At 42.1% G+C, this 20,885-nt stretch overlaps 1 protein-coding gene across 1 annotated transcript; it reads left to right on the forward strand.

Moving 5' to 3' along the window:
* Positions 1 to 835: 835 nt before the first annotated feature.
* LOC107544088 (transmembrane 4 L6 family member 4) lies at positions 836 to 18,899 on the forward strand. Its single transcript, XM_016221856.2, has 5 exons — positions 836 to 1,009; positions 1,701 to 1,790; positions 12,258 to 12,394; positions 15,309 to 15,498; positions 18,882 to 18,899. The coding sequence occupies exons 1-5, from the start codon at positions 836 to 838 to the stop codon at positions 18,897 to 18,899; spliced, it is 609 nt and encodes a 202-aa protein (XP_016077342.2).
* The last annotated feature ends 1,986 nt before the right edge of the window (positions 18,900 to 20,885 follow it).

Here is a 20,885-nt window from a genome sequence, read left to right on the forward strand (position 1 = left end):
ATCGGCCCTTAGACTGAAGGGTCTCAGGTTCGATTCCAGCCAAGGGCACTTGCCTCGGTTGCAGGCTCAATCCCAGCCCTGGTCGGGGCTCATGCAGAAAGCAACCAGTAGATGTGCCTCTCTCACATCAATGTTTCTCTCTCTCTCCTCCTCCTCCTCCCACTCTCTGAAAAGCAATGGAAAGGATTAAAAAAAATTTCTTTAAGTCCTGTAGGCCTGAGCTCAGAGATACTTGACTAGATCAGAAAATTCTTACTTTTCTACAGAGCAAAACAGAAGCTCTTCTGGATTACTCTTACATTCCAAGCTTTCCCACACTGTCGACTACTAAGTACTTCTGGGACATGAGGTTAGCCAGGCTGTGATTTAATTACACAGTGATTAATGAAGAGCTGGGGGAATAGCTCTTTATTTGGGTGGGGGCACTGTCAGATGAAAGGTGCAGTAGTTCCAAAGGCTGTTTGTTCCAGCCCTGTGTTCGATTGCAACAATGCGAGTATCTTGTCTGCACTGGTGGATTATTAACAGAGGTTATTGGTCTCCATGGCTAAATGATTGCTCTGAACATAATCTCATTTATGGGAGGGGAAAAAAAAAACCCAGGCCTATGGGTCAGGGAGGGTGTATAAATAGCCATTACCCTCCAAGTTCTGCTCCATTTCAGAAACTGGAGCAGCCCCACGGACACACCGCACAGGCTGGTTGACATCTCAGCTCCGACATACAGACTGAACTGGGGACACAGACTAGGACCCTCTGCCGGTGACTTTGAAGAGACCCCGTGAAGGAGGCAGTGAGGGACGTTTCTCCCTGACCTGCACTGTCCTTCCCCAGCATGTGCACCGGCGGGTGTGCCAAGTGCCTGGGGGGCACCCTCATTCCCCTCGCTGTGTTTGCAGTCCTGGCTAACATCCTGCTGTTTTTTCCTGGAGGAAAAGTGATAGACAACACTGAACACCTTTCCGAAGAGGTCTGGTATTTCGGAGGAATATTAGGAAGTGGGGTCTTGGTGAGTAGCAAAGCCTTAAAATCCCCCTGAAGGAGATTCTCACCCCATTTTTCTAAACCGGGCACTTACTGACCAGGAAAATATTTAGCTGCTTGGTGAAAATCAGTGCCCTACCTGTTCCTTCTCCACTGGGGCCTGACAAGGACCTGTCCGCTGTTATTTCCTAGGTAAATTGAACTTGGGCTGGTGGCTCTCATGGGCCAGTTAAGCTCCAGGAAACAAACTGAAGGTCACAGAATTTCTTAAATCTAACAAGAGAGGGGCCTGGCAGTAGGAGGGGTAAGGGGTGGAAACACACTTTCTAGCAAATTGATTGACTGGAACCACTAAGAAGCAGGTGTCAGTGGATTCTCTCTCCTGGTGCCCAAAGGCTTTCTCATTTCTGGTTCCAATAGAGACTGGGAACTTCCACTTTAGAGAGGGACACTTTGGTGACAATCCAGGTCACTTTTTTTTTCTTGGAAACTCAGAGTGTCAGATCTTGAAATCTTGCTCCATTGAAACTGCAGTTAATCCAAATGGTATCTAAATGCTCAAAAACACTGGACCACCCCGCCAGCCATGCCCTGTCAGGTCCTGCCATACCCTTTGGCTAGCAAATCCCACACCATAGCTGTGACTCCTCACATAGGCAGGCAAGGGCCTTCTTTTCACATCCAGACCCTTTCTGAGGCGCTTCTTGTACTGACAGATGATCTTCCCAGCACTGGTATTCCTGGGCCTGAAGAACAATGATTGCTGTGGGTGCTGTGGCAATGAGAGCTGTGGGAAGAGATTTGCGGTGAGTTACCAGGGGGACAGACACCAGAATTATTCCCGGGTACACTGTCCCCTTGTGCTGGGCATCTTGAGGGTGGAGATGAGTAGCCAGCCCCAAGGAGGACTCTGGGGACAGCTGGTGCAGGGATAAAGATGGAATTCTCCCTGTGGATGGAAAGGAATAATGATAAATTTAAAATATCCCTTCCTATTTTAAAAACAAGTGGGGAGATAAGAGCTGAGAACTTCAGTGGAACAATATACAGAATGCAGGCTGGGAGGGCAGAGATGGGGACTGGCTCTCTCCCTCAGCCATGAGCCCTGAGCCCTTAGACAAGTCATTTCCTTCTCTGGTCCATCTATAGAGGGGTTAGGATATGAAAGCAGATGGTGACCTCTTCTCCCCAATAGTCACCTAAATACCCCACCCACACCACTGCCAGGTCAGTTCCTCAGTGCCCAGCTCTTCCCCCTTCTCCCTGAATTTTTCCTCCATGCAGCCATCCATCTTTTCTCGAGTGGGTGGAAAGATTAGCCATCCATCCTCCTCATGAGGTGGGGAGAATTCTGGGTCGTGAGCTCGGGGCCCATTTCTACAACTGGCCAAGTCACTGTCCTGCTCTCGGCCTCCCTCTGCTCACCTGCACTATGAGGAAGTTGGACTAGGTCAGAATTCCCCAAGCTTGGGATGTGCTCTGCTGGTACTCAGATGTGATATGTTTTTCAACAGCATGGCAGGCTTCTCCCTTTTCACTTCCTCTTGCACCCTTTGAGTCTATCATGAAAAATGTCTTGTTTTGATGGAAAGAAGCCCTTACTACCCCTAACCCCTCAAAATCCCCCTTTCTAACAAAAAGAGCACAAGCCCCCAGCTCCAGGGTTGCAAGCAGCACTAACAGAGAAGTCAGTGATGCTGTGTCACGTTTGCTAAAGATCCTAGCTTTTCATTCAGAGGATGTAAATGGATGAAGGAGAGGGTTGACTTAAAGAGAAGTATCAGGAGATCAGGTACATTGACGTGGCAAAGGCGAAGGTAGAACTGGAATGAGGCACGATGAGGGGTGAGCTCAGCTCCTGCTCCATCCCCTGGGGTGCAACCGTCCACCTGAGAGGCTCCCGAGCCCCAGGGATGAACTATACACACTCACCTTAACTTCTTCAAGGGGAAGCTATCTGCTCTGAAACAAAACCATGTCATCATTCTCACCAACTTTGCTCATTTATCCAATCACACAATATTTCTTGAGCACAAATGAAGGGCTGAGGCCGGTGCACTGCACACACCACACAGATGTCCACGTGAGATGACAGATCATTCAAAGAAAACGTCTCACCTTCATTACACCATCATGAGTCCCCAGGAATCATCAATTACTATAACAACCCTTAAATCATCACTTAGAAAGAGATGTAAAATACCACAATTTATTTGATAAAATTATATTACATGTTATATGTAATATGGTATTTTTAAGTAATTAAGATAGGAAGAAATATATAACTCATTTCTCCCTTGAAATGTAATCTTGCTCTGCTTGGTAGACTTTGAGGGAATATGTGGAAAATGATAATTTGAAAAATGAAAAGGAAATTGAGCTAAAAGAGAAGACTCACTGCTTAGAGTCCACCAGCTCATTCCCTGGCAGTGACTAGAGGTGAAGATTAGCCCATTAAAACAAGGTTTGGTGTATTTATTTTTATTTTTTGGCTTATTACAACCACAGCAAAAAGTGAAGAAACATTCAAAGTATTGTACAAAACTTTTTTTTAATTAGATGCAAGTGAAGTCCAAGAGGCAGGCTGAGAAGTCATGTGTTCACAAGTACAGCTGAGTCAATCTGATCTGAAACATTTGGTCTGCCCCATTCCAGTTGTCTGTCTGAGCTTCCTAAACCCCCTCATCCCCAACACCTGGGTAGGACCTCCCTTGGTGAGAGTTGAGGATGACACCTCCAAGTGACTGGCCAACTGTCCACAGGGCAGTGCCCATCAAAGGAGCGGCCAAGCCAGTCTGTAAGCTGAGGCCCGAGCCACAGTTGCCCTGGACCAGGGACCACCACACTCTAGGTGGCCAGCAGAAGCATTTCTTGCTTTTGTTTGGTTTGCAATCAGCTGCCAACTTTTCAAACTGCAGTTCATTAAAGTATGTAGATAACTTACCTCTTTTTCAAAACGTATGCTACTCCTGGCCTGCATTTTGCACAGTGGCCTACACAGGGCAAGGCTGAGCCCTTTGTTAGCGCCCCTACCTGCCCCCCAAGAGCCATTGCATGGTGTCCTGCTCTGGAGCCACGTCTCCTTATTGTTCTGAGAATCTGGACAAAGCAATAACCATTCCATAAAGACAGGTATTTACAAACATTTGCCAGACAAAGAGCAAGCAGCTGTAGCCTGGCTGAGCAGCGCTCTAATGCTGAAAACTTTGAATTCTTTCTCCCAAGGCTCACAGCATCCCCTCCAGTGTTTAGGGAAAGCGGGGCTTCTGTGGAACCTGGTTTAATGAATCCTGCTGGGTAGAAGGCCCGTGAGGCATAAATAGACTGGGCCCAGGACTGAGGGCTCAGTCCTGCTGCTGTCCCCACAGCCTTGCTCGCTACCCTTTCCTGGCCCCTAGGGCCCTGTCCTCTCCCTTGCTATGTCTGTCTAGAGTATTCCCCAGAAGTCAGCTGCATCAGTCTTTCTTTTCCCTGGGGAGTGAAACCAGGACTAAGAGCCAGCAGTAGACTCAGGTGTGCTGGCTGTGGAGCTGGAAGAAGTCAGGAGATCACCTAAGAGAGTTTCCTGGTGAAACTGGGAAATGCAGGTGAGCTCTCCTCTCAGGACAAGCACATGGAAGCCCAGCCCCAGGAGCCTGCCTCTCACATAATCTAGACTAAGTGAGAGCCGAGGAGAGAGGAGGGTGACTTCCAAGGTGGGCTTTAAAAACTCACCTGGCTTTGTTCTCAGGCCTCAACCTCCTCCTCTCCTACTACAGGTTCTCCTGTGGTCTAATCCTTTAAAAAATTGATGTCTCAAGGTCCAATGGGATAGCGAATTAACCTACTCAACTTAATAAGAGTCTTATGAAGACCTTGGCCTTGACAAAGGGCATCTTTAATAATGGGAATGAAGGTAGGTGAGTGAAGGAGATATTTAGGGGCAGGCACACATCAGCGCCCTTTTTAGGTGGGTAAAGGCCCACCCTGGCCATAGGCAGGGCCCGCTGGTGGGCAGGCCTGTGTGTTGGAGAGGAAGATTAGGTCAGGTCATAAAGGAGCATATTCATTATAGGGTAGCACTGCTCCCATGTCTGGCTCACCAGCGCCCCCTAGGGACACCTCCTGGTGAGCATTTCTGAAGTGAGCACTTCAGCTAGTTTGGGGGGATTTAAGAAGACAGTTCTTTGCAATAATAATCTTGAAAGAAGAAATACAGTATGGAACGCTCTTTCTTCACTAAGTGTTATTTATGCTGTAAAATGGACCATGGCACTTGCTCCCTTTCATAGGGACATTGCAGGGTTTGGGGAAGATATTGTAAGCATTCGTGTGCCAGGAAGGGGAGAGTGGTACCAAGTGCCTGGGGTATTGAGGACACAAATGTCCTCAAATGCTTGTTGGGTAAATTAAGTAAATGAACACTCAGGAGGGATTTCAGGTGATTTCCAAACTCTCAAGCTCAATTCTCACGAAATCTTTTGAGTTAGGCATTAAACACCCATTTTATAAATAAGGAATCTGAGGCACAGGACATTAACTTCCTGACTGCAACACCCCACCTCGCCGTGCTTCCCCTTTCCTGAGGGTAGGGGAGGCTGAAAATACAGGACATTAACGTTTTAGGGGGAAAAATACACTTCAGGTCATCTCTATATATCTCTTAGAATAATTGATAAAGAGGAACCTCCATGCTCACATGTCCCCAAACCACCCACTTTCCCTCCGTTCCCAGCCGCCAGGGCCTCCTCCCTCAGGTTCAGCAGACAGAAGTACTCAGCTGACCAAGGACCCCGAGGACGGGGGCAGAGCTGGGGTCTGATCCCGACTGGTCAGCCTCCAGAGCCCGACAGACACGGAGGTCACGGAGCTGACATTGGTGAATTGGAGGGCACCTGAGTGGAGGGCAGGTTCATCTTCCGTTTCAAGGGAAGAGCTCACAGCAGATAATAAACGCAGGTGTTTATCCACGTGGACAGGACATTGAACAACCCTAAGAGAGTGAGCCCTTTACTTTCATTTTTCTGCCCAGAGTGATGCTGTCTGTATTTGTGGAAAACAAGAGTGTGTGGGGACAGGATACTAAACATATTACAATATAATAATGACATTTATCAAGTGCTCGCTAATGACTTGAGAAATTCTCTGAAAGTTGGACATAGGCAGAGATTTCTGGGTACCCTGTTAGTGAAGTACTGGGCACTATCTAACAGCCCCCCACCTGGGCTTGTCTGAGTTTCTAAAGTCTGTACCTTTGATACACTATTCACTATTGATCAGATGATCTTGCTTAGTATTGTCTCCTTCGGGCAGGTATTGATTATTGAGCCTATTTTACAGAATGGAAGTGGAGGCCTCAGAAAGATAACTTGCCAAGGCCATAAGGAGCAACCAGGGCTCAGACCCAGACTGGTCTGCCTGTCATTCAGGCCCGTGACCACTGCACTGTAGCGCCCCTCCTTAGTATTTATTCATTTAGATGAGGAAAGACATTTCCATAGTACAAAGACGAGAAAGGAAGCCTCCCCTTCCAGGCTCCAAACTTTGGCTGCTCCTTCCCTCCCCCCTCCATAGGTGACTAGTGTTCCCAATATTGTGTCTTCTCCCAGAGACATTCCAAGCCTGCTGCCTGTTTACTTTAAAAAAACAAAACAAAAAAAACTACCAATTTAGAGTGTCAGGTTCTAACATAATAAACTTGGCCTCAATATTTTTTCTTTTAGCAAAAAAATGTTGTGTCTTGAAACTCACGACAAATTAGTTATTCCACGCTAGTTTTAAGGCTGGTGCTATCTCTGAGTAGTGAATTTGGTAATTTTTAAAGACTTGTAAACTTAAAATTACTTATAGCAAAGTGACATAAAGTGCACCTTGCTTCATGTGTTTCATCTGGAAACATTATGAAAAATCAGTTTGGGGTGATTTTATTCATTTTAAGGTGAGACATCTCCCTCCCTCCTGAGAGTAAGAGAACAACCAACCTGTACAGAACCTTTATAAGAGTATTTTGACGCCACACCGAGAACTTTCCAGGAAGCAAGATCTCAAATGCTCCAAAGAAGGACCATTTTGCAGGTTCTTTTATGCTTTGGGACTTAAGGAGGGAAGGTAAGGAAGGTTAGATGGAAGTAGGAGAAAGCAAGGCAGAGGACTCTCCAAGACGAGAGTACAGGGTAGTTAATGAGATTAGGTGCTCCCTTGAGGGTGATTCCACCTCCGAGGGCCTGGAAAGGAAGCATTTCCAAAGTGTATTAGCCTAAATGCACAAGAAGATGGGCGGGGCTTGGTTAAGGGGAAGATAAACCTTTTTTAGGTCAAGTGCAGGACTACCTGACATGACCTGCCCAGTTAGCAATTTATGATGAGATCACCCTGTGAGGTTACTATGAGTTAGATTTATTACAGAGCCCCTTTTCCATCCACATCATAAATTCGGTGTAGATCATATCCATGCATTTTTTTTAACTTTTACTACAAAAAATCCACTTTCAAATGTGCTAAGCTATGCTGTCCAATGCAGCAGCCACTATCCACACGTCGCTGTTGAGCACAGGAAATGTGGCTAATCTAAATTAAGATGTACCCTAAGTATTAAATACACTCCAGATTTCACAGAATTAGTACCAAAAGAAGAATGTAAAATATCCTATTGGTAATTTTTATATTGATTATATGTTGAAATTATAATAGTTAAGATATGTTGAGTTAAAGAAAATATACTTTTTTACTGTTTTAATGGTGGTCAATGGTGGATAATTTAAAATTATTTATGTATATACAGGGTAAGACAAAAGTAGGTTTATAGTTGTAAGTACATGAAACAAAGTTTATTCTTGTATTATTGCTTATTCATTACTATATTATTTTTCATATGAACTATAAACTTACTTTTGCCCTACACTGTATATATGACTAACATAATTTCATTGGATAGTGTTTACAATAGAAACTCTTTGGAAAAGGGAAAAATTGTCTCATTGATATTTTATGGTAGCCTGGTTTTTCATTTACTTAGACTTGCCTAAAATACTGAATGTTTGCATTTGTACTCTCTTTTTCTGTCTGTAAACATCTGCCTGCTAAAATGTTCCGGGAGAGATATCTAAGGCCTTACTCAGCTCACACAACAGGAATAGTATAAGTCAATTTCTCCTCTCATTACTAACTGTGCTGCTTTAACTGAAGGGAACCTCTAGAACCTTCTACCACTTTCCTCCGTTTACCACAGGAAGCTGAGGCCAGAGAGGTGGGAGCCTGAGTGGTCCTGAGAAGACTGGAATCCAGGTCTCCTCAGACTCCCAATTTGCTTCCTATAAATGCAATCTTTCCTTTTCATTACAGCAATTTTAGATACTCTGAGATTCTTAACAACCAACAGTTTCATAATTTCTGACTACTAATTAGAACTCAAGTTCAGAGGTCAAGTAACCAAAAAAGATTGTTTTCCTTATATGCTGTTTTATTTCTCTGGGAGAACCAATACCATTCACAGGGCAACTTGCAAATACGAGTATCCGGTGTTGGTGGCAGTGCGTCATGGGCGTGGGTGTGTTTGAAGGAGTGGAAGGCACAGGACACTGGGCTGAGAGGGAGGAGACCCTGGTTCACAATGTGTGATATGAAAACAAATACCAACTAAAGTAGAACTCCATTATTGCATAGATTTCAATTACCCAGACACAATCAGGTCCTCTCCATCCTCAAACCCCATCCTCCAAATATACGTTGTGATAAGATTGCTAGTAATACATGGAGAGAACAAGGAAGTATCTGACATTTAACTTGGATTATCACATCTAATTTTCACAACAGACCTTTAGATAGGCTTTGTCATGCCCATTTTATAGATGAGAAAACTAAGACTCTGAGAAAACATACATTATGCAGTCATCAGACAGAGAAAAGGGGCAAAGCTGAGATTTGAGCCTGGGTCTGTTGACTTTAAAACTCTTGTGCTTTGTAAGTGGCAATCTCTACAGATCATTTTGTAGCTCATACAAAGTGGCCTCAGGCAAGGCACAGGCAACAGCTGAACTTCGCCTGAATAAGAGCCCTTCTTAAAAGTCCGAACACACATGGTGGCCAGCTTCAAGACCACACCAGAGCACCACCCAATCACCTTCACAAATGGCACACCCAATGGGCAAACTCAGCAGGCACCAGAACCCAGCTAAAGCAAATCTTACTCTGTACAGTCAGCACCTGCACAATAGCCCCTTCACTGTAGTCACAGCCAATCCTCACAACCTATCAGCCTGAAGGTCAATCCCTTCACTGACATTCCAACAGCAATCAAGGCTCAACTACAACAGGAGGGCACACACCACCCACATGAGAGTCAAATCTGGAGTTCCTAACTAAGGTGACCAGAAAGACTGTGCCACTGGACTTCATAGGACACCTACTACATTAGGTCACTCTACCAAGATTGGGAGATGTAGCAGCTCCACCTAATACATAGAAACAAATGCAAGGAGGCTGCCAAAATGAGGAGAAAAAGAAATATGTCTCAAATGAAAGAATGGAACAAAACTCCAGAAAAAGAACTGAACAAAATGGAGAAAAGCAATCTACCAGGTTCAGAGTTAAAAGCACTGATTATAAAGATGCTCAGTGATCTCAACAAGAACTTCAACAAAGAGATAGGAAATCTAAAAATGGAGATAGAAAACATAAAAAAGAACCAGTCAGGAATGAAAAACACTAGAAAAAAATCAACAAATTAGATGAAGCAGATCAAATCAGAGAGTGGAAGACAAGGAAGCAGAAAATATCCAATCAGAGCAGTAAAAAGAAGAAAATGAATGCAAAAATATGAGGATAGGTAAAGGGGCCTCTGGGACAGCATCAATCATACCAACATTCACATCATAGGGGCTCAGAAGGAGAAAGGAAAGAATAAGGAATAAAAACTTATTTGAAGAAATAATGACAAAAAACTGCCCTAACCTGGAGAAGGAAATAGATATGCCCTAACCTGGAGAAGGAAATGGATATGCAAGCCTAGGAAACACAGAGTCCCAAACAAGAAGAACCCAAAGAAGCCCACACCAAGACACATCATAATTAAAATGCCAAAAGGTAAAGACAAAGAGAGAATCTTAAAAACAGAAGGAAAAAGAAAAAGCAGTTAGTGACCTACAAGGGAGCTCCCATAAGACTGTCAGCTGATCTCTCAATAGAAACTTTGCAGGTCAGAAAAGATTGTCAGAAAATATTGAAAGTGGTGAAAAGTAAGGACCTATAACCAAGATTACCCTCCCCAGCAAGTCTATCATTAAGAATCAAAGGAGAGGTAAAGAGCTTCCCAGATAATAAGTTAAAGGAGTTCATCACCACCAAACCAGTATTATAAAAAATGTTAAAGGAACTTCTTTAAGATGAAAAAGAAAAAGATAAAAATATTAATAATAAAATGGCAATAACTACATATCTATCAACAGTTACTTTAAATGCAAATGGATTAAATAACTCCAATCAAATAGTATAGGGTGACTGAATGAATAGGAAAACAAGACCCATACATATGCTGCCTACAAGAGAGCACTATAGATTGAAAGACACACACAGACTGAAAGTAAAGGGATGGAAAAAGATATTTCATAAAAATGAAAACCAAAAAAAGCTGGGTAACAATAGTTATACCAGACAAAATGGACTTTAAAACAAAGGCTATAATAAGAGACAAAGAAGGACCCTGCAATTCCACTTCTTGCCATTTATCTGAAGAAACCCAAAATAATAATTTGAAAAGACATATGCATCCCTATGTTCACTGCAGCATTATTTACAATAGCCAAGATATGGAAGCAACCTAAGTGCCCATCAATAGACAAATTGATAAAGAAAACATCACACACACACACACACACACACACACACACACACACAGGAATATTACTTGGCCATAAAAAATGAAATCTTGTCATCTGCAACAACATGGATGAACCTAGAGGATATTATGCTAAGCGAAATAAGTTAGACAAAGAAAGACAAATACTATATGATTTCACTGTGGAATCTAAAAAACAAAATAAATGAACAAACAAAATAGAAACAAACTCATAGATACAGAGAACATTTTGATGGTTGCCAGATGGGAGGGCTGGGTGAAAAGGGGGAAGGAATTAAGAAGTACAAAGTGGTAGTTACAAAACAGTCATTGGGATATAAAGTATAGCATAGATAATATAGTTAATAATATTGTAATGACTATGTATGTTGTCAGATGGATACAAGATTTATTGGAGTGAACACTTAGTAAGTTACATAAATGTCCGATCACTATGTTGTATACCTGAAACATAATATTATACATCAACTATAATTAAAAAATTATTTTTAAGGAAAATAAAACCTCTTATACTTTGCACTACACCTTCATGTCACCAAATTAATAAAGGTGATCATTTTCCACCTCTATTTCCAGAGTTATTAATGTTTCCATGTTACTCTTATTGCTGTTTAGAATAGAAATTGTATTTCTGGGCCTAATATTTTTCATCTGTAAGAGACAGTTTGCCTGAATGGGCTCTAGGATTCTTTCCTGCCTTTCATACTGTACAACATTTTTTACTTTATAATTTAATAAAAGAAAGCTGCTAGTACAATCAATTTTTTACTAAGTAATCTCTGTCATATAAAAATATTTAAAAGAACTGGAATTGTTGGGCTTGTTTAACTGAAAGAAGAGAAAACTTTCAGAGGGCAGAGGGAGTGGAGAGATGTAAAATATGCTTATTTAAGATATAAAATGTCCAGATATTTTAAGGCGGCTACCACATGGAAGAGAGGTTGGACTCCATCTTTCTGACCTCAAGGAATGTAACTACAACCAATGAGGAGAATTTCTAGACTTCTACTCTTTCTCATATGCTCAACCTGCCAGCTACATAAGACATAGAGTAACTTCTTGGGGTGAGATGATTAAAGCAGAAAACTTTTAAGATCACTTTCATGATAAGATTCTTTGATTCGATAATAGACTGATCTTCCATACTAGCCCTGTAAAAGAGATTCTATACTTAACAAGATTGAAATCTTTGGTTCAAGGGTATCAAATCATAATTAGCACTTCAGTCATCAGTGAACAGGTGAAAAAGATATGGACATGGAGTAAAGAAGGGGACATAAGACACCAAAGTTCATTCTATGAAACCCCAGAGGTCCAATCTCTTGTAAGACTGGCTTCCACCTGTAACATCCCTGTAGTCACCATGCTCAACAGCAGGCTGCTTAGTTGTGGTGAGAGCAACCTGTGGACCAGCTTAAGAACCTGCTGTCTTCTCTTTCAGATGTTCACCTCCACAATATTTGCTGTGATTGGATTCTTGGGCGCTGGATACTCATTTATCATCTCAGCCATCTCCATCAACAAGGGTCCTAAATGTCTCATGGAAAATGGCCAGTGGGGCTACCCCTTTCACAAAGGGTAAGGTGCACCCTGCAATGCTTACTTGTCACCGCAAAGGGCAGGGGCAGATAAATGGCCCAAGGGGAGAAACTGCACATGTCCTGTCATCCTAACAAGTCTCAGGCATGCTGCTGTGAGGCAGAGCTGGAGTGGGAAGTGCAGTGACATTGCACAAGAGCTCACCTCTAACTGCTGCTCTGACAGGGACCAGGCGGAGTAAGGAAAGGGCACCTCCGCCGGCCTGAGGGAAGGAGAGCTGTGGTGTCCCCACTGACACCCACAGTTTATTAGCAGACACATGAGACAAATAGCAATATTGATAACAGACAGTGTTGGCTTCCACTGTAAATCTTAGAATAGAAAACAAGCATGATTACTCACCACAGGGCCCGAAGGTTTTCACTAATACCCCAAATGGTCTATAACTAACAGTTTTTCAAGGTGCAAATTTACAGCTAATGGCATTGGAAACCGTGTAGATTCTTCACGAGAGTTAATGTTAATAGAAATATTTAAAATAACACTTCATATTTTCATGGTGCTTTGTAGTTTATAAAAAAAAACTTTCTTTTTTTGTTTTTTTAAACAAATTTATAATTTAGTATCCATAACAACCTCAAGAGGTAATTTATTTCCTGCCAAGACAGGCTTAATAGATTTGACTTGCCCAGGTCAAATTTGAGGCCCAGGTCCATGAAATATGAGGTTGGAGACTTGGGCACAGCTATCATTGCCTGCATCTCTGAGAGTCTCAGAACCTGAGACTTTGGGGGAGAGAAGGGCCTGGAACAGCCATCCTTGGTAGTTTGTGGGTGGGACTGAGAGGGCTGCTCCAGGCACCAAACTCAAGCCTTGCTTCCAAGTTCCACCCTCAGCATTTTGCTAATCCCGCCTCCAGGAGGTGCTGTCATCCCACCACTGCACACACTCCTCAGAAGAGGGAAAGACTCACACTGCCAATCACTTCATCTCAGGGCCTTCTCTTCACCAAATGTGCCTGGAAAATATTGTTTCTCTGTAACTTCTTATCATCGGCAAGTTTAAAAACTGTAAAGAGGGACAGGACTACATGGAAAAATGCAGAACAGAAAGAGGAGTGTTTAAAAAATAACAACTGCCAAAAAGAGGTCTTACTCAACAATACATACGTTGTGTTTTCTCAGTGAATTCTCACAACCGAGAGGTTGCTTTCAGCCTATTTTATAGATGAAGAAACTGATACTGCTGGTGGGAAACGGATAAGTAACTTGGGTGAGGAACACGCAGTTTGTAAGAGGAATGCTTGCATTCAAACCCAAGTCCATCAGAATCCAGGATACCAGGTTCTTTCCTTTAGACAACTCAGATCAAGTGAAATAAAAGCAATCCCAGCATTACTGAGCGCTTCCTATATGCCAGGCACTGTCCCAAGCACTTTATTTGTATTAACTCATTTAATCCTCACAATAACTCTAGGGTTTCACAGGTAATGTGATTCCCATTTTACAGGTAAGTCACACAGCCAGTGCAGCTAGAACCTGTGCTCTTATGGAAAGTCAGTCAATGTTATAAACAATGTTTTATTTTCAAATCAAGAGCAAATGCCCGTTCCTTTGTTCTTTCGACTATTAAATGCCAGGGCATCTTCCATCATTGCAAACATTTTTCAAATCTTAATACAGAATGTATTAAATAAGTGTGTACTGATTACTATAGAATTCATCAGAAACAGGAATCATCAAAAAAATCCAAGCACAATCAGGTGGGTGCTGACTTGGTGGCCAGGTGCAGACAGAGCTTCCCATCGAGGCCCTGAGAGGACAGAGGAGGCATAAAGGAAGGGGGGAGACCAGCTGGTGGCTCTGAGTATGAGGAGGAATGACAGCGACCCAGAGGCCTGGCCCTCTTCCCTGTGGCTGTGGGAGACAGTGCTTCGCTTTCCCTTCAGGGCAGACGCCCTCCCGGTGCAGGGGCCTCCTCACATGCAGCTCGTCAATGTATTGCAGTTCTCCTATTTCAAAGTTCTTGTAAGATATAGATTAAGGCAGCAGGCTACTTAGTGCTCCTAGTTAATGAAATCTTTTTGCATGTGGACTTCCCACATGTTGACAAAAATATAATTGAGTCAAATTCACAATTTGGCTAGAATTAGGCTTTTAAAAAGTCAAGGTCTTCCCTTTAACTATATGACACGATTGTACTTTTGGCTTAAGGTGGCCACTAGACGTGACAGAATTGTGACGAATATCCAAGTGGTCCTGAATGACAGTAGGGGGGACAAAGCTCAGGGACACGTGTGAGATTCTGCTCCTGGAGTATCTTCATTTCCCTGGTTCCCCAAAAGATGGTGAATTAACCCATCCTCTCTGTCAGCTCACAAAAATCACTCTGTCACTTAGCTGTGTGACCTAGGGGAAAGTCACTTAACCTCTCTGTGCTTCAATGTCTTTCTTTGTGAAATAGAAGGAAAGAGTCATAAGGTTTCTATAAAAAATAAAATAGTTGCCCAGCCGGGTGTGGCTCAGCGGTTGAGCATCGACCTAGGATCCAGGAGATCAAGCTTTGATTCCCAGTCAGAGCACATGCTCTGGTTGGGGGCTCAATCCCCAGGAGGGGACGTGCAGGAGGCAGCCGATGCATGACTCTCTCATCATTGATGTTTCTCTCTCTCTCTCCCTCTCCGGTCCTCTCTCTGAAATCAATAAAGACATATTTTCTAAAAAAAGTAGTTAAAAATGTAAAATGTTTGGAACAAGGTCTAACACATAGTATGTAGTCTATAGAAATGTTATGTGTTGTTTTTAAATTTATTGATATTATGGGATATTTTTCTTATGGTGCTTATATTTTTGGATGGAAAGCATTTCAAAAGAGAACTATTGCGGTGACTTTCCAGTCTAAGGTATGGCCTGCTTTTTATAGCTGTCTCCTTCCTCCCCCATGCTCCCGACAGCGATTACCTCAGTGACGAAGCCTTATGGAGCAACTGCCAGATGCCTGAAAACGTGGTGTCCTGGAATCTCACCCTCTTCTCCATCCTGCTCATCATAGGAGGGACCCAGATGTGTCTCTGTGCCATCCAGGTGGTCAACGGCCTCCTGGGGACCCTGTGTGGAGACTGCGGGTGTTGTGGCTGCTGTGGGGTGAGTTGAAGTCTTTGTCCTTACTCCTCAGGATGGGAATCCAAGGCTGGCCTCCAGCGTTAGTGGAAATGACACAGCGAAGAGGGTGGCAGCTACAGAAAACCACAGGCAGGCTGGACAGTCCGGGCAGCCCCCTCTGTCAACCCAGGGAACAGTGACATTGTGTTGCTGGGGCCCAGAAACTCTGTTCTCTGTGCATGTTAACATACCCAGGCTGAAGTTGGCCCAAATTTCCAGTCTCACACCCAGCTGACCATAGTCCTGAAGGTAAAGGACTGAGTATACATGTAGAAATTTACAATGTTATGTGAGAGTCCCCAGGGAGTGGGTATTTGTCATGTGTACAAAGTGTCAGTAGTAACACATCACAGCCTGGCCCAAACGTTCTCACCATTTCCTGACTAGAGCTAAGCAGTGGGTTAAATTTGCCAAGTAGTATACAGAACACACTTCAAGGAATTTTCTTTTCCCTGTAAAAGAACAGAACATATCAACTAAAAAGTAAACTATATTTTGATGAGATACCTGATGTAAAAAAGAAATGTTCCCAAAGTGCGGGAATAGGAAAAGTACAAAGGGTTTAGTCTCAAAATTGATTATAAATTATCAGTAAGAATGTAAAAAATAAAAATAAACCTATGAGAAGTAAGACAGTGTATTTATTTCATCTAATGACCAAACCAGATCAGGCAAAGTTATTTAAATATGCAGATTGGTGCATGAGGGGGGAAAAATAACTCGGTTGTCTACTTGGAAATTGTGTGGATAAATGTAAATAAAGGTCTATCTACTTAACATAATATCATTCCCTAATTTTATTTTATTTTTTATTTTATTTTTTTTTAAATATCTTTATTGATTTCAGAGAGAGGAAAAGAGAAGGAGAGAGAGAGAGAGACAGAAACATCAATGATGAGAGTCATTGATCGGCCGCAGCCCGCAACCCGGGCATGTGCCCTGACCGGGAATCGAACCCTGATCGCCTGGATCCTAGGTCGACGCTCAACCGCTGAGCCACGCCCTGCCGGGCAATGTCATTCCCTAATTTTAAATGAGTCAAAAATTTTTCTTTAAATTTTTAACAAGCATTATATGTCTATAAGTCAAAAAGTGTGTGTGTGTGTGCGTGTGCGTGTGTGTGCCTGTGTGTGTGCGTGTGCGTGTATGTGCGTGTGTGTACACAGGTACAGATATATAAAGAGGTTTTCTGTTGGAAATGCTGCCCCCTGCCCTTTTCTTCTGTCCAACCATTTCTTCCAGTTCTCCACCTAGGAAATGTTACCTAATTTCTTCTATATCCTCCCAGAATTTCTTTTTATTGTTTTTATTAATAATATTTATGGTTGAGTGTTGACCCATGAACCTAAAGGTCACAGGTTGGATTCTTGGTCAGGGAACACGCCTGTGTTATGGGCTTGATTCCCACCAGGGGGCTTTCAGGAGGCAGCCAATCAATGTTTCTCTCCCATGGATGTTTCTCTCTATATATCCCTCTCCATTCATCTCTCTCTGAAGAAAAAAAATCAATAAAACAAACATTTTTTTAAATAATGTTTATGAGATAGTGTTATTTAAAAAGAACAAAATAGAAAATAAATGTATACAGGATAGAAAATTGTATAAATATAAAAAAAAAAATGCTATAAATAGAAAAAGACCTAAAGGAAATCCAACCAAAATGTTAAATAATAGTTAAAGGTTTAACAATTTTATATTTTAAAATATAAAAGAGTAAACAAAAAGTTCCAAAAATCTACTGTAAAATGCATGTATTACAAGTAAATTTTACTGGCTATTGACTTTTTTCTATAAATTTTCAATTCTATTGTGTTGTATGTAATATTTTTGGTCAATAAACACAATTGAACAAATTGTATAGAAAAGAAAACTACCAGTTAGTTATTCATCAAAATTATTTTTACGATAACAGTAAGAATATTCAGCATGTGGGTCTTGTGATTCCTCCACAATGAATTCGTGCTTTCTGAGTCAGCTGATTCATTTCAAACACCAATATTATTTCTTTTCCTGCTTTCACAGAAGACGGTTACACTTTTTAGCTAGGTTAGGTAGAAAAATTTTATTGCAAGATTTATTGGAAATACTACTGCTCTTTGAATACAAGATAGTAGTTTACTAAATCTGAGTATTATCTATAAATGAAAAAACATACCCTTAAATGTTAGCACATTGACTCTTTTCATTGAGTCTCATCTACTCAGGTATCATATTTTCTCAAGTTTAATGAATAAATTACTTGATAGTCAAAAGGCAGGAGATGGTGAATGAACCCTGCCGGAATTTCCTCCCTCTCTCCCTTCTTCAACTTTTTATGTGGAAAAGCTTCACATCTATATAAAATTTAAAAGAACAGTACAATATACACCTGTATGTTTTCACCTGGATATACAAGTTGTTCATATTTGCTCCCTCTTTTTTAACCATTGGAAAATAACTTGCAGACATCAGGCAACTTCACTACTAAATATCTCAGTGCCCATTAGAGCTACACTTTTTAAAGCTCAGTCTGGTGAGGATTCTCCTCTTGTGAGCTTGCCTCTCATAGAGGAGGTCGGCGTCCCTCCCCCAGCAGGACACCGCGGGAAGGCGCGCGCTCTAGGAGTGAAGTTACCAGTGCCAGCGGCCTAACTTCTCTGTCATAGTTACCCCAACCACCTTTACCAAACTTCTGCAGACAGTGAGCAGATCAAGATGCATTTATCTAGGCAGAAAATATCTATAGAGGTCCTGAGCTTGGCACAGTCCTTGAATGAGGCAATAGATAAAAATGTGCTCTAAAATTCAAGCTATGGCCCGGGATGAGTGCCAGCTCTGTGGTCTTGGCGAAGTCAATTGCCCTCACTTGTTTCTTTGTAAAATGTGATTGTTAAACCAACTTCCTACAGTTGTTGACTGAGCACCTAGCATGGGTGATTAATATATATTCATTTCAACAATTAGAAGGCTCAGTACATTGCACTGATTGTTATTTACTAAGAGCATGAAAATCAGTGAGACAGCATAGCTGCCAGAAAAGGAACACAATCTCTGGGTTCAACCTCCCTGGGCTCAAATCCTGGCTCCTCTACTTAGTTGTGGCTTTAGAGACATCACTTGAGCTCTCTGTGCCACTTATAGAAATTGTTTTTAATAACAAATGATGCAAAATAAAGTGAAGCTTCAACTCTTATAACTTAAACACAATTAGGAAATTAAAGCTCTGAAACAAAGTCGGAATAGTATAGAAAACATTCAGTAAGTAACCAATAAGGGTCAAGAGTATTGGAGCAGAGAGGTGATGGGGAAGGGAGGGGGGAGGGGAGAAATAAGCAAAAAAAGGGAAAAAATGATATCATGCTTAATTAACTTTTTCTGCCTTCTAGGGAGATGGACCAGTTTAAACCCCTGTGATGACCTTCTCTGACGCGGTGGCATGTGGGGAGAGACACTGAACTTCACCTTCTCTCTTTGCAGTTGTCGGCTTCCATGTGCTTCCTGACTGTCAAAGCGCAGGAAGGGACAGTTATTCTTTCTTTCCAACCAGCTTAGCTCCACTTGGAGCTTTAGGTTAGTTTCAAATAAAAAACAGGTTGCCCACATGAGTTAGATTTATAAATCTTTCAATTTAGCTTCTCGTTAGAATTGAAGAGCAGGTAAAAAGCTAATTTTTCACAAGTTTTTCTTAAAGAATGAAAAATGGCTGTCACGTGGACTGCCACATACTTCTTTGTACAAACAGGTGTTTATGTCTTTGGAAGTTCAACATAATTCAAAGGAGAAAAGCACATTAAAATGAGCAACTAAGACCAATTTTTGTTGTCAAGATTTATGAAAAAAAAGAATGACCGATGTGTCATAAATAATTTTTATTTGGTGTCTTTTGGCTAACTTGTTTGAATTAATTGTGATTACTCTTTTGAGTAAGAATTTCCTTATGTCTATTAAATGAAAAGCCTAATTCAGTAGTAATATAATAAACATAGTGTGTGTTTTGGGAAGGAGGGGGGAAAGGTTGAATGAATAACACTCTCTTTTCACTTCTCTACAAATGCCTCCTTTGATCAAACAAAAAACATTTTTAAAAAGTTGACTTGGGCAATAACTTGTCAGCCTAGGACCCACCCAAGATTAAGGTATATTATATTATGACACTAACTTTGGTTTTATAAGTCAGGCCCTAATATGATGTTAAATCCATTGTGTTGATTTGAGTTCAAACCTCAGCTCCACCACATACCAGCTTGGGGATCCTGGGAAAGTTACTTTCTAAGTCTTTCTGTTTCCTCATCTGTAAAAGAACTGTTAAAAGGCAACCAATCATCCAAGAAATGTCCAAGGGCCCCCAGGGTGACGCCGGGGGGCCTGTGGGATAGTGAACATGACTCAGGCACAGTGAGGAGGACTCATGGCAGTTACAGCCAGAGTCTCACCTCTGCACCTGCCACGCTGACAGGCACACTGACAACTAGGCTTCTCATAGTCACTAACACAGCAACTACCCATCGCCCCTGAGTGCTGGCCACCTGGGGATGGCCACTGAACACAGGAAGGATCACAATCTTTTGATTTTGCCCTGAGGGCAATGGGAACTCTGAGGTCAGAGATCCAGTCTGGCACTGAGCAGAAAGGAGGAAAGGCAGGCAGGTGCTCATTACCATCTCCTGGGGGGAACTGTAAATAGACCACACACACACACACACACACACACACACACAAACACACAGTGCTACAAATCAGTTTAGACCTCTGGTTCTCAAAGGTGGCTGAATCACCCAGAAAATGTACTAAAATTATGATTCCTGAGCCCCATTGACTAGACCACAGACTGGCAGGCACCATGGATGAAAAGGAGTCAGACCCCACTGGACGCTCACACTCTACCAATTAGTATTAATAAAATGTAGTATATGCCAAATCCTAAATGGTAACACAGGTAACTATGTGCCAGAGGTTCAGAGGTATCAGACCTTTGGAACTGAATCATCGACCTAAGTTCTTTGAAGAGGAAATAAGAATGTGGGGGAGGCATCGATTCCTTGTCTAGGGCTTTTCCTTGATGCACATTTTAGAAATGAAGGTTTCTACTCATCACTCAATCCAGTCTCATTATTTCATAAAGAAATAACACATGACTGTGACAAGCTTTCACACAAAAACCAATTTTTCTAATTCAATTACCATAAAATTAGGAAAAATAGCTTACCATGGAGAAGAAGACTTAGATGGGACAGGAAACAAGGGTAACATTGAACGGGCCCTTCCTTTGTACATCCACACATACACACACATACACACACACACACACACAGCCCGAGGTTGGTAATAAAACTGTCCATAAATTTTCCTTATGTGAGTTGCTAACTTGGCATTGCTTTCTTGAGTATGTG

Source organism: Miniopterus natalensis, chromosome 6 (assembly GCF_054644295.1).
Source record: "Miniopterus natalensis isolate mMinNat1 chromosome 6, mMinNat1.hap1, whole genome shotgun sequence".
Lineage (NCBI taxonomy): Eukaryota > Metazoa > Chordata > Mammalia > Chiroptera > Miniopteridae > Miniopterus > Miniopterus natalensis.

What these genes read in the sequence shown, in the direction of transcription:
- LOC107544088 (XM_016221856.2), top strand. Translation starts at nt 836, where the DNA reads ATGTGCACCGGCGGGTGTGCCAAGTGCCTGGGGGGCACCCTCATTCCC. An exon ending in TATTAGGAAGTGGGGTCTTG is followed by an intron (nt 1,010 to 1,700) that starts GTGAGTAGCAAA and finishes TTGTACTGACAG; the next exon opens with ATGATCTTCCCAGCACTGGT. An exon ending in GCTGTGGGAAGAGATTTGCG is followed by an intron (nt 1,791 to 12,257) that starts GTGAGTTACCAG and finishes CTTCTCTTTCAG; the next exon opens with ATGTTCACCTCCACAATATT.